This window comes from Carettochelys insculpta, chromosome 1 (genome assembly GCF_033958435.1).
Source record: "Carettochelys insculpta isolate YL-2023 chromosome 1, ASM3395843v1, whole genome shotgun sequence".
Lineage (NCBI taxonomy): Eukaryota > Metazoa > Chordata > Testudines > Carettochelyidae > Carettochelys > Carettochelys insculpta.
In genome coordinates, this window is record NC_134137.1 from 191207114 (window position 1) to 191220801 (window position 13688).

At 42.1% G+C, this 13688-nt stretch overlaps 1 protein-coding gene across 1 annotated transcript in view; it reads right to left on the reverse strand.

Moving 5' to 3' along the window:
- Positions 1-8716, reverse strand: part of CHODL (chondrolectin) — a 41580-nt gene extending 32864 nt beyond the window's left edge. The window contains exon 1 of the mRNA XM_074983464.1: positions 8466-8716. Within this exon, the coding sequence (XP_074839565.1) occupies positions 8466-8556 (91 nt within the window). The 5' untranslated portion in view covers positions 8557-8716. The remainder of the gene's footprint in view (positions 1-8465) is intronic.
- Between the last annotated feature and the right edge of the window lie 4972 nt (positions 8717-13688).

Below are 13688 nucleotides of genomic sequence, written 5' to 3' on the forward strand. Positions count from 1 at the left end.
ACTTGTTGTCCAGTATCTCATCTTTCCCTTTTCAAAAAGTTACATTTTTGAAGAAAAAAAGTATTGAAAAATGTTTCCCACATGTAACCCATGCAACAAGGTCTCCCAAGGTTTGTACAGAGCCTGAAACGATGCATCTAAGGTGTGAACTGGCCAGTTCGTTGCAATGGATGCTAGCCCAGGGGCTAAGGGTAATCCTTAATTATTAAATCATATAGTAAGAGGCAGCATCTTAAGAAATGAACATCCAGATGATCTGTCCTTAATAGCTCTTTAGAAACACATGGCAGGGTTCAACAGAGATGGGATACATTTCATTTTCCTGAAGGGGTTTCATCTTTCAGAAATTTGAGAAATGATGAACTAGGCCATGGTATGACTTCAAACATAAGCTATGGACGCCCCCAAACTTGGAGCGCTTTAACAGTAAAGATTGTGGAAAACACTCAAATTCTCATGGAAATGCCTGGCTTTCGCAGAGAGACCAAAAAGAGCTTGTTCCATGTCTTAAATCTCAATGCACCAATTAATTCCAGAACTAAATGTTGAAGACATTATTTAGCCAGGCATGATATACCTGCATAATAGCTTATAGAACTTATAATATAACTTAAGCATATATGTCACAGTTGGAGATCAATGAATCTATTTATTCTCAGACCCTAATCCTGCAAATACTTACATGCAGGCTTAATTTTATATGGCTCCACAATCTCACTCAATCAGACATGTCACATGCATAAACTTTGGTACATTTTTTCAGTGTCAGAACCTGCTTCTTATTTTTTTCTGCTTTTTATATGCAAAAAGCACTCAAAATCCCAGCTATTGTGATTAACACATCATATGACAACTATCCATTCTGTGGCATTCCCTTTGGCATGATTTAGTTTCACTGAAAGAAAAACTAATTTTCCACATATTACCAATTTGAGTTCAATTAATATAGATTACTTATTAAATAAAGGTTATCTATACTATGTCACAAATAAAACAGTATTGCATGCATGTGTCCACATGTATGTATATGTAAGCTATGTGGTGATTAGTACAACCTCTTCTTGGGTTAATGAACCCAACATTGCCCAGGGCATCAAATAAACCAGCAGGAAACTCCAGCTATTAGCATCTTCAGTTGCATCATAGTATTACCCGAAAAATGTGTGAAATGTCATACAAAGTTAGCTCCCCACTGACTGTGCATGAGAGTGGGGTCATGGGTTTGGTGTCACCCAGCAAGAATATTGAAAATGCTATACTCTTGCATTGTAACAGGATGGCTGGATTCTACTGTGACTCTACCCCAGTAACTGGATCCAGATTTTCAAAGCTATTTAGGTTTCTAACTTTCAGTGAAATCAATTGGAGTTGCATTCCTGTCTACTGTGAGGTTCTGGGTCCTATATATTAAGCTCTGCTCTCATCAATGCAGGTGTGACTTGTTAAACTCTACACTGTATATCAGACATGGAAATAGCTCTTGGAGGGGAAGCCAGGGCCTCAGGCAGAGGAGGTCCAAGGTAGGAATGTTGGTGGAGTCCTATCTTGAGGGAAGGTATAGGCTGGAATTCACACTGTTCTCAGTTTTTGATACCCTTAGTAATAAAGCAAACACTCTGGTAGAAAGGTGACTTTTAACCTTAAATAATGTGTATGTGGCCTTTTGTGACAAGGCAGAGATTCCCTTCAGCTTACAATAACTATTGTGAAAAGCTAAAAGTGTCTACTTTTTGCCAATGGCAATAGAGTCTGATTTTTCTACAAGCAATACAATATTAAGCATTCATCTAAGTGCAATGAGCTTTGGGAAAAATTGTCAGATCCCACACAAAAAAAAAAAAAAACAAAAAAACACTTGTGGTTAACTCAAGGGTGTCCTACCTATATGAGCCCAACACGGCCCACCAGAACATTTCACCACGTGACAACCTGCTTCACCACAAAATACTAATGGTCAGTTTATTAGCATTTTGTCATCATGTTTACATGATTTTAGCTTATCTTACTGTACAGACAGACAAATCTATGTAAAGACATATGAAACAAGCTGAACTTGAAATATAAATCAATGCATGTGATTTTAAATCTCATTAAAATATGTAGACTCTTTGGTTTACACAAGATTGCATATAGGTTTATGTGGCCCTCCTGTGCAATAAGGCTGTGAATCCTGCCTTTTGGTATGTCTACACTACACAAAAAGCTGAAGCTTTGACTCAGGTTTAAGCCCAATTCCCTATTCTTCCCACACATTAATCAGTTTAACTTGAGGCAGCAAGCATTCAGGACCTGACCTTAGGAATCTGATGTGGTGTGGGTCAGAGCACAAGTCCTGCTGTGATTCAGGTCCAAGCCCTTTCACTTTATAGTATCAATGCAGTTCGAGTTGCAGAGCCAAGCAAGAAGGGCTGCATAATGCAGTATGGCCAGCTCAGCACAGCTGTGACACGCAATTCCCAGCAACTGTAAGCCCAGTGCTTACTCACATATGGGCTTGGAAACACCAAGTTCACTAGCCTGGGTCCTACAAACCCAGCCTTAGTGTACAATGTAAATATACCATTCGCTGATCCAAGGTAGAATGAGGTGAGAATATTGGAAAGACAAAATTGTTCAGGAGGTGTAAATTGCTCATTTGAGTTGAATTATATGTATTTTACTTCATTCCCCCACAGCAGAGCTGTGACATGACCAACACGCACACAAATATCCCACATAGCTCAATTCATCTTTACATGCTTTGAATATCACTTGCCATGGAACATTTGAGGAGGCTCTTGGGAGCACCGATTCAAGTCTCTGCCATTAAACTGATGTAAGGGTTTAAGCCGACTTCCCATCCTCTAATGGGGTTTACGTTCAGTCCTGATACCACACAACCATCTCCGACAAAGATGACTGATTCCTGAAAGTCATGCAAATGCCTTGTTAGAATAGAATCATAGAAGAGTAGGACTGGAAGGGAGCTCGAGAGGCCATCGAGTCCAGCCCCCTGCCCTCATGGCAGGACCAAGCACTTTCTAGACCATCCCTGAATACTTTATCCATTCCCTTTGGAAATAGAACTGATTGCACCAAGCATCAAAAAACTCTCCGGGGAGGACTCTCCTAATCCACCCAGCCAGGATTTAACCTCCTCATTAAAACCTCTCAAGCTAAAGAACATATGTATTTTGGTACCTCGCCTCAAAAACCGCAAACTTTGCAGGAGCAAAGTACAGATACTTCTAGAGCACTCAGCATAGTACATAGCATAGTACTGTTGCCTTGTTCCTTGGTTAGGTTTCTGAGAAACCTTTTGTTTATTACATAAATTTTTTCCCATTTTTGCCCTTTTTTAGCAAAATGCTAGGCATGTCAGTAGTCCCAAAGACGACAATGTTTAAAGTACAGATTTAAGGATAAGACTTCTAATGGGGCCTAAATGAGTTAGGTGTATAATTTTGAGTTACAGTTGGGCACCTCACTTCGTAATACCCCTTTGAAAATCCAAGTTTAAGCAACTAATTTAATAGATCTGTAACAAGAAAGCTACAGTTTGTGTTTTTAATTGGTGACACAGATTGATTTAATTTAATAGGAAGAGTTGTGGCACTGCATAGCACAGGGTGGGTTCTTCTGCTGTAAGTGAAAGTCACTCAGCTCTCCCTATCCAGACAGGCATCATCTTTCTCTCCAAATGCAAGAAAATGGACATTGTACCCAAGGGACTGACAGCTCTCCCTAGTATGCCATCCAGTACTCCTAGGGATACCTCTAGTGGGGCCAGGCTTCAGACCTACCATACTTCTGCCCATATCAAAAATTCCAAAGACATGCTAAGGTATCTTTCCTAAGCCAGGTTAAACTGTTTTGAATACTGTTTCAAAATTTATTTCAAAGCAAACAATCTTCAAAAAATCATCATAAAAAACACATTCATAAGCAATGGATATTGTCATTTCAAAAATAGCATGATTAAAACCCAGTGAGCCAAATTCAGACATGGACCAAGCAACCTGTTGAAGTCATTGAAATTGTTTCTATATACATAAGGCCTGACTTCACCCCTTTTCTTTTTGTTATCAACAAAAGCATGCGCCTTTACCTATCCAGCTTCTTTGACCATCACACATAAAATGTAGCATTTCAGCAAATCAGATGATAAACTATATAAATTAATGAAAACTATGTACAGTAAACTCAAAGGTATTGGAAGCTAATAACTTCAGAATTTAAAAGAGATTATCCTGTTTCATTAACTGCTGCCTGATAGTTTTTCTTCACCTTAGGAAATACTTCATATAGCCAAATATTTCCCCATTTGAGCAAATATATTTATCGCTTTCAAATATGATATTAATGTTAAATATATGGTCACATGCACTGCCATAGTAAAGAAAAGCATAATTAAGAAAGCAAACATAACACAACAGCAAACATCAGTCATTAAGATACAACGACTATGATTAATGAGTAGGTTGCTAAATGGTTAGCGATACGATTAGTTTGCTTCTTTCCTGCCCAATAGATACTTAAAGTAATTGCATCTTTGCAAACTGCATTATCATCACTTCACGTTTTTTATGATGTCATGGGACAGCAATGCAGGCTATGTAACACTCAGCAGTTTTCCCTGCCCCCACTTTGTTACCCTCCTTTAAGAAAATAAGAAAAAAAAAAAAAGCTTATTTCTGCCAACCTATATTAAAAAGCATAGAACACTTACACTTTTTCTTTAAAAACTTGCACATCAAAAATTATGGCTAATGTGGCCTCATAATATGAAAAATCTGCTAAAAAGTAATGTGCCAGTAGCTCACCCCTCACCCCACCCCACCCAACAGTTAGATCTTCTCTGCAAAGCTGTATGTTAACAAGTGGATAAGAGACATTAACTATGAGGGGAAAGGATGAACAATGGAAAACCATTACAGTGCTAAATTAGATAACAATCTGAAAGCCATTTTAACGAGCAGAAATACTTTTGTGATACCTATCACTTACACTAATACAGCAGGAGTAATTGTATCTCACAGTCCTTACCATTTATCAAAGCCACTTCTTGATAACGTAAGTGATTACTAGGTCTAATCTGATCCAAAACCTATTGAAGTCAGTGGGATGCTTTCCATGGATTTCAGTGGGCACTGGATCAAGCCCAGAACAAAGAATGTTCTCTATTTGAGTTCTTAGAAAACCATAGCTGTTGTGGAGAGGGAGAGGTACCATTACCATTCACAGTTTTTGAAGAATGTACTGTATTAAAATGAAAATTAGCAATTTTCCAGTCTCTCTTTTCAGCACCATCCGAAGTTCTGCTTCTGTGATATTTTAGACTAATCCATGTGTGTGGGTGCTCAATAACACACACACCCCCCCTAAAATGTGGCTGCTCATGGGCAGATATGCAAGATGGGAATGGAGAGAATGGCACAGTGTACCCCATCGATCTTCACTGGTGCTTCTGTTTCCTGAGTGCCACAGTATATTAACACTGACAATAGGACCAGATAGTTCTAAGCGTATGTGGCAGAACAGGGGTGTGGTCCCTACACAGAAAGAGGAAGTTTCCTTTCAACATTCCAGAGGTATTTTGTCTGCTTCTAGGTTTTGGCCACTGCTTCTTGGTGTAGTGCTTCCCTGAACACTCAATCTAGCTTTCAGTAACCTAGCTCACGAGAACTGAAATACAACCCTTAGGTGGCTTTTTCTTCAACTGGCTTCAATTCTTCTGTGTGTGTTAAACTAATATATGGTAATCCCATAAAAATTAACTTTATGTTTTGAAAAGTGTGTATAGGTATCCAGTGATGGTTTGAACAATAGCTTTAAAATAGATATTGTAGGATGATTTTAAAAACTTTATTGATGCAGGTGATTCTTTATGAATTCTAGTTATAAAACTTTCACTAAAAATATAATTCTGCTTGAAGATTGTGCTCAAACATTCCCATATCTTGTATTTAAATATTCTGTTTTACAGATAGCACCTATGATAGGCAGGTATGCATATCTACTGCAGAAACTCCCAGTTCAAGTTTCCAGTTGCAATGCAAATTTAATTGGTGCATCTTAGAATGCGCTTTAGCCTGATACAACTTTTCACACAACAAGAACTGGTACAGTACCACATCTTGTGTCTTGTTTCCTGAAAATATAATTTTAATGATGTTAAAAAATAAATAAATAAAAAGCACGCTAGTGTTACTTTTATAACCTTGGTTCAGACGGTACCTATTTACTCTCAGCAAGTGTCAGCACCAAGATATGAGGAATAAAATTCTGAACTATTCAGCACACAAATAAATGTGCACAGAATACATAAAAACTTAATGAATGGATGGTTTCTATACACATGCCATCTTTATAGTATCACTTCACTTGCAACATCTTATGTGGAAACCATTTCCATTGTTCTGCTCTGTGTAGTGGCATGGCCTCATCTGCATGCCCAAAGATTTAGGCACATAACACCTATAATTAAGAAGAACTTAAGAAGAGTAGTCAAGAACAAAATCATCATGTATCAGGATCAATCTGTTGACTCAGTTACGTATTCCTAGTGCATCCAAGATTCCCATTGCCTTCAGCTTTCAGATTCAAAAAGCACTGAGGACAATGTTAATCTTTCCATTGAATTCAGTGGGCTTCATATCAGATGCCGAGTGTGCCAGGAATGCAGAGAAGGACTGTAAACCTGCTGAACTGTGCTTGAACTCATTTCAGTTGTGCTTCCATCCTCTTCCATTTGGGGTAGCACAAAAGACAATGCAAATGAAGATACATACACAATGCAAAAAAGCCAGTTTATGCAGTTTTCTTTTTAGCCTAATTTTACCGTAAAAAGGAACAATCCCCTATAACTAAAGAAAGCTGTGAATGTAAAGATATCCTACACAAAGAAGTGAAGCAGAAAGTCTCTTAGAAATAAAAATGTAAGGTATGAAAATAGTGACACTTTGCAGGTTAACAAGTGGTCTAAAAAGGTCTTCTTGTTGAAGAAAAATGCCTTAGAAAATGCTGTGTTCAGGTGGTTACAAATCTTAATACATCATAGAGATTTGCTGATATAACTTTTCAACTCTAAAGGATGTGTAATTTGCTTTTTTAGTGTAATGAGTTTGACAGTCTCAGTTTAGCTGAACATTATCCACACTACAAAAGTGACATCTACAAACCATCTCTTCTCAAAAGCTGGGTGGACATGAGATGAATTTTAGACCTCTGCAGCAGAAAACTGTACAGGGGCTTGGCCAAAATATATCCTACTTTAATGAGCACTAACGTTCTGACTGCCTCAAGTTTCTAGGAGAACAAAAATCAAAAATGAAATTCCCACCTTCACTATCTCGGTCTATATCTATGTGTGTAAATAAAAACAAAACCTTTGACATAGTTTTAAGAAGTCCCAGTGTCATTCTTTGTCTAGAATCAGCTCCACAGATCAACTTTTTTTTGGGGGGGCGGGGGGGGCAGAGGCAGGAGAGAGTGGAAGGGTCCCTGTGTTTGAAAACAGCAAAGGAAGTAAACTTAGTCATTATCTAGGTACCTTAAAATCACTGTCTTTACCATATTGTCTTATTTTTACAATGTTTCACTTCTTTCTTTCAAAACAAAAAAAAAGAAACACACACACACACACACACAGGAAATTCCCACTGCATGAGAACTTTTATGTGAAGTTGTCTCGAAGGCAAGGATAACCAACAGTGAAACTGACTAGCTTATTTTCACTACTCAGGAGGAACTGATTACAAGAGAGAGACGACGCAAGATAAATAGTAAAAACCATTTACTTTAAAATACTTCCCACTTGTCAAACTACTTGCGAAGTGTTACACCATTGATTTTGACAGCTCCATATCCCACAATTAAATTAACAACCTAGTCTGATTCTTTTGTTGCCCCAGACAAGGCTTTCTGGTTCTGTTGGGAGCAGCGGGAGTGTGAAGGTGATGGGGCCACCCTTCCAGTCTTTCCTCAGGCTTAGCTGGTACCCCAAGGGGGTTGAGAGCATAGCCTGTGCAAGGGGTGGAAGAAGAGCATCCAGATTTGTCCCTAGTTGAACAGTCTCTTCCAGCTCACACACATATCCATAGCTCAGAGCTGGAAGGGACCTCGAGAGGCCATGGAGTCCAGTCCGCTGCCCTCTTGGCAGGACCAAACACCCTCCCCACTGATTTTTTTTTTAATCTATTTGCCCCAGAACCCTAAACGCCCCCCCCAAAGATCTGACCTCACACCCTGGGTTTATCAGGCCAGTGCTCCAACCCCTGAGCTGTCCCTGTGGCGCGGGGCAGGCAGAGGGGGGCTGCCAGGAGCAGGCGGGGGACAGCAGCGCTGGAGCTCTGGGGCGAGCTCCTCCCGTCCTGCTCCCGCCAAACTTCGCTGGAAGTCGGGCCAGGGCGTGGGGCAGGACTGGGGCTGCCCCGCTTCCAGCCGCGCCACGCGGCGCCCCTCCCCGCCCGCGCGCGCTCACTCACCGCTGAGGACTCGCAGGGCGAGGCAGCCGGGCGCCCCCAGCAGCGCGGCCCCCAGCAGCAGGGGGATCACGCTGGCGGCAGAGCTGCTCATCGCGGCGGGCGGGCGGGCGCGTCCCCACGCGAAGCAAAGGCGGCGCGGGACCCGGGCTGCTGCACCTGCACCCCGGCAGCCGCTTGCTGCCTTCCCCGCCCACCCGGCGCTCAGAGCAGCCGCGCGCCCAGCAAACCCCACGCCGCGGCCGCTCCGCGCATCGCCCTCGGCCGGAGGGTCCCGCTCCGCCCCCTGTGGGCTCTCCCCGCCTGCGCTGCGGTTGTTACACCGGCCGGGCTGGGGCGGCGCCTGCTTATATAGCCTGTTGCGCCTGGGCAAAACCAGCCACGGGCTATTGATTTCCGCCGCGGCCCCCTGCCCCCCCCCCCGCGGTGCTGCAGCGGAGCGGGACCCAGGGCGCTGCAGCCGCTCCGCCTCCCGCAGGGGCAGGCGGGAAGCCGGCGGGGGGACAGCGTTTTCCACACACCCTGGGCGGCTCTGGCAGAAAAGCCTCCGGCGGGTCCCTTTGTTTCCAGAGCGCCGCCTGCGCGGGAGGTGGAGGGTGGGCGGGCGAGCTCGTTTGTCTCCCCTGCGGCTCGCTGCTGCTCTGGGTGTTGCTTCGCTCACTGGGGATCTGGCGAGATGGGGGTTCAGTGGGGGACGGGCACGGGCAAGTCAAGACTGTGGCAGGATTTCCCTGCACTCTGGGACTGGATCTCGGCCACGCGGGTTTCCTACTTGAAAGTGGGTGGGAAGAATTTGTAGAGAAGAATGTGGGGGGTTCCCTGTAAGCCACCTCCACCTTGCCAAGAGAGAGGGGTCCCGGAGGGGGCAACCAGCCCTATCTTTCCCACCATCCCAGCTTCAAGGAAGAGGAGGAATTCACACCAGGGTTTTTCATCTGAGCTCCCCTCTAAATCTTAAAGTCAAACTGTGCTGTACCAGCAACACGAAAAAGCAGTCCTGGAGCACTTTAAAGACTAACAAAATAATGTATTAGGTAATGAGCTTTCATGGGATGAACCGGCTTCTTCAGATCTGTATCACCACTGTAGAAAAGTTCTGAAGAAACAACCAGAGCAAGAAATTCAAACCACAGGGTTTTTCGCCAGACTCTAAAATTCCACAGCAGGCAATGTCCTCTGATGAAGTAGATTCCAGCCTATGAAAGCTTATGTCTGTATAAATGTCAGTCTTTAAGGTGCCACAAGTCTCCTCATTGTTTTTGCTGAACCAGGCTAACACAGCTATGCATCTAAAAGAGAAAATCTCTCTGTCTTTGTAAAGCTACTGTAGTCAAATCCATATTCATGTTTTGATACATTATCATAATTATAGGTATGACATTTTACAGAGAACTCTCTCTTAATTGGCATCCTATCATCTGGAACTCTCAAATAACCATCATTTTAACCATAAGTAAACTTTAGTTGTATTTTCCATAAGCACAGTGTAGTGAAAGTAAAAACAGTATAAGTTTACAGTGTACAATACTACTGTTGTTGGTAAATAAAGTGTTCTGCATACATTTTTGTTTGTTTCTTTATATCTAATCTTGTTTTTCTTTAGTGTTGTGCATTGGTAGGTATACCTCTCTATTATCCAGAATATATGAATATCCAGGAACCTCCTGGTCCCGGGGCTGCTGGATATGTAAGATTTTACTGTAAAAGAACACTTTGGGAGTTATCATCTCAAACATTTTACTCTTATGTGCACTTGGGAGTGGTTTATTTCATTTAAGTGCAAGATTATGACAGAGCATCATGTTTGATGTCTATTTTCTATAAAAATTCTTTGGGTACTTGCCAGATTCCAGCTATTGGCAATGCATTATCAGAGAACGGGAAGGAAACTCAAGAGGTCATCAAGTCCAATCCCATGCATCCATAGAAACAGCAAGCATCATTTGATCGCAGGGCATGTTTGAAGTCTTTTCCCCTGATCATTATTACACTGGTCTTATAGGCCATGTCTACACTAGCCCAAAACTTCAAAATGGCCATGCAAAGGGTCGTTTTGAAGTTTACTAATGAAGCGCTGAAATACATATTCAGCACTTCATTAGCATGCCGGTGGCCGCGGCACTTCAAAATTGACATGGCTTGCCGCCACGTGGCTCGTCCGGACGGGGCTCCTTTTTGAAAGGACCCCACCTACTTTGAAGTCCCCTTATTCCTATGAGCAGATGGGAATAAGGGGACTTTGAAGTAGGCAGGGTCCTTTCAAAAAGGAGCCCCGTCCGGACGAGGCACACAGTAGCAAGCCGCATCAATTTCGAAGTGCCGCGGCCACCTGCATGCTAATGAGGCGCTGAATATGTATTTCAGCGCTTCATTAGTAAACTTTGAAATGGCCATTTTGAAGTTTTGGGCTAGTGTAGACATGGCCATAGATATTATAATTCAGATTAGAATGGAATTTCACAAACCTGATGGATTTCCTTTCTTCTTTGGAAATATGTCTGTGAGACCAACTTTCATGCTGAAACCGCAGCTAAACAGTAATTGAAATTTGCTTAACGTAAGCACTGTTTTGTTACCAACTTTTTTATTACTTAATAATGAGCTTTGTGTTTCTACTTGACTGATACATATCTTGCCACTTTGGCTTTCAAGCTGCCAAGTGAGGTCTCTAGTACTTTCCAAGTTTATAGTTGTACATGCCACAGGGTGTCAGTATCAAAATAGTCACATGAGGTCACATAGCCTCCTGTGCAAAAACCTTTGTGACTTCTGAAATTCCACCCTTTCTTCATTTGACACTGTTGGCATTGTGCAAGAGAGAATGCCTTTGCTGACAATATCTGGGTAATGATGGCAGCCCAAACCCCACAGCTTTTAGGTCATATCACAAGTAGGTAAGACCCAATCATGAAGGGTTGCACAGAAGATACTTTTACAAATGATCAGGAATCATAAAGCATGTCCCAACGACAAGCAATGAGGATAAACCAGGCCTAATGATTCAGAAAATGAGAAAGAGAGCAAGAGAGAGAGAGAGAGGTCAAAGACCTCATTGTGCTATTTATCAATCTGCCCTGGACTAAGAAGGGATGAGTAGTGACAACTCATAAATAGATGAGACTCCTAAAATTGAGTGAGGCTCCACTCAGGATGGACTGTACTTGCCCCGATACCAGAAGAGTCTGCCGTCTTTCGCTCACGTTTTGACAGCACTGTTTGTTATACCAATAAAGTCTCCGTTTATTGACATGCTATCTGCCATGCCTTTGCATAACTCCCAGACAGCCTCCTAGGACTTGACAGCATTGTTAGCTTCCTTACCAGCTTTCCATTGGTTCCCAGCATGACCCTTCCAAACAGGGTTCACATTGGGAAGTTTAAAGCAGACTCTAAGTGTATTCTATTTGTAAGAATAGTTGACAGAAGACTCAAACGATCAAGAGAACAAAACTAGAGATCAAAACAACAGGGACAAAATCATTCCTATACTAACCATGCTAAATAGGACATTTGTAAGAACCAAGCAATTCAGTTGTAAGAATCGTGTTGGGGAAAACCAACTACATGCAGTGCCTTTTTTGTAAAACAAAGAGGGCTGGTATTCGGCTGGCTCCCCGCCCTCATCCCCAGCCAATCCTGCAGCTAGGGCTGCCAAGGTGCCAGTACTCAGTACCAGCAAGTACTGGCACAAAAAAAAGCACTGACGACATGTACCACAACACTGTACCAAATGCAAGGATATATAATAAGTGAATAAAGCTGTTTTGAATCTGAATTTGATCACCTCGTGTTAGTAGGCACATAGTGCACAAAGTATAATCCCTGTGTAGAAAAAAACAAGTAGTACTCTTCAAATGTGAGTCAACATGGCAGGAAGAAAATAAACTTTCTGAAGATGAAAAATGACACTTCCTCAAGACCTGGATAGTTTTCCCAAGACCACAGCTCAGAAACCAGGCATTCTACTTGCCTCTGTTGTCTAAGATTTTCAAAGGCAGAAAGAGCATCATACAAAATAAAGGAGACAGAAAAAAAATGTGATCAGTCATGGCACCTAACGTCAATGAAGTGGATCAGGCATGCCAGAGAGAAATGTGTTCCCCCCTTTGTGGGCGATTGCTGATGGGCATTACTGACTTAAAGGCCGGCCGTTTAAAAAACTGAGAGGGGACCAATTTTAAGAAAAAGGCATGGAGAGGTGTGAAAACTTATTCATTAGATCAGGGTGGGCAAACTTTTTGTTCTGGGCCACACTTTTCATCCCTGCAATTAGCAGCCCCCAACCCCCTGCCCCCAACCTGTCTAATGCAATGCAAGCTAACGGAAATTTTGGTTATGTTCATATGGAAAAAAAAACATTTTTGGCATGTGTAAGAAAGTAAGTATGTAGAATGTAAACATTTTATTAATCAGTATATAAATGTGAATACACATACATAGAAACAGTAACATTTCAACATTTTTAATGAGGTGGTTGGGCCTGACATGCAGTAGCTGATCATGTTGCTTCCCCTTACAAATGTTCAGGTCCCTGACCACCCTCACGCTCCACTTTGCTCACCCCTGTATTTGATCATGTGATGAATGGTTAGGAAACACAAAGATCAAAATGAGAGATGATTGAATACAGACGAAAGGGGAAATTATTGGCTTGGTGGCGTGCTCACCTTTAAATCAAAGAAAGAGAAAGAAAATTTCTATGTGTTTCACTGGTAAGAAAAAAAGGACCTTTTGATAACTGGGAAAAGTCAAAACTAATGGTGCTTTAAAAATGTGAGACATGGCCCAATTCACAATACTTCCAATGCATATAACTGGATGACTGGTATCTATTAGGTGAGTGCCTGAAGGACTGGAACTGAAAGTTGGGCCAGGAAAAGAGAATCTGTGGACAGCTGCACAGGACACATGTTAAAATATGTAGCACTGAGAAAAACTCCTCCCACAGTTTCTATCTTTCAGCTCCTGATTAGGGAATTGTCAGCACTGCCAAAGCCTACTTTCACAAGCCAGTGCTCACACGGTCTTGCTTCCCACTGAAAATAACTGTGGGCTACAGCTGTGGAAATTGCCATGAAGATCAGTTTTTAGATATCACGCTCATGCTTGCAAATGACTGGTGTGACATCAAAGATTCAAAAGTTTAGAATTTCTGGGAAAGGGGAGCACTGAGGGTCATAGCACCCATAAAGGAAGCAAATGTTGTTAAGCCACAAAGAGAACTCT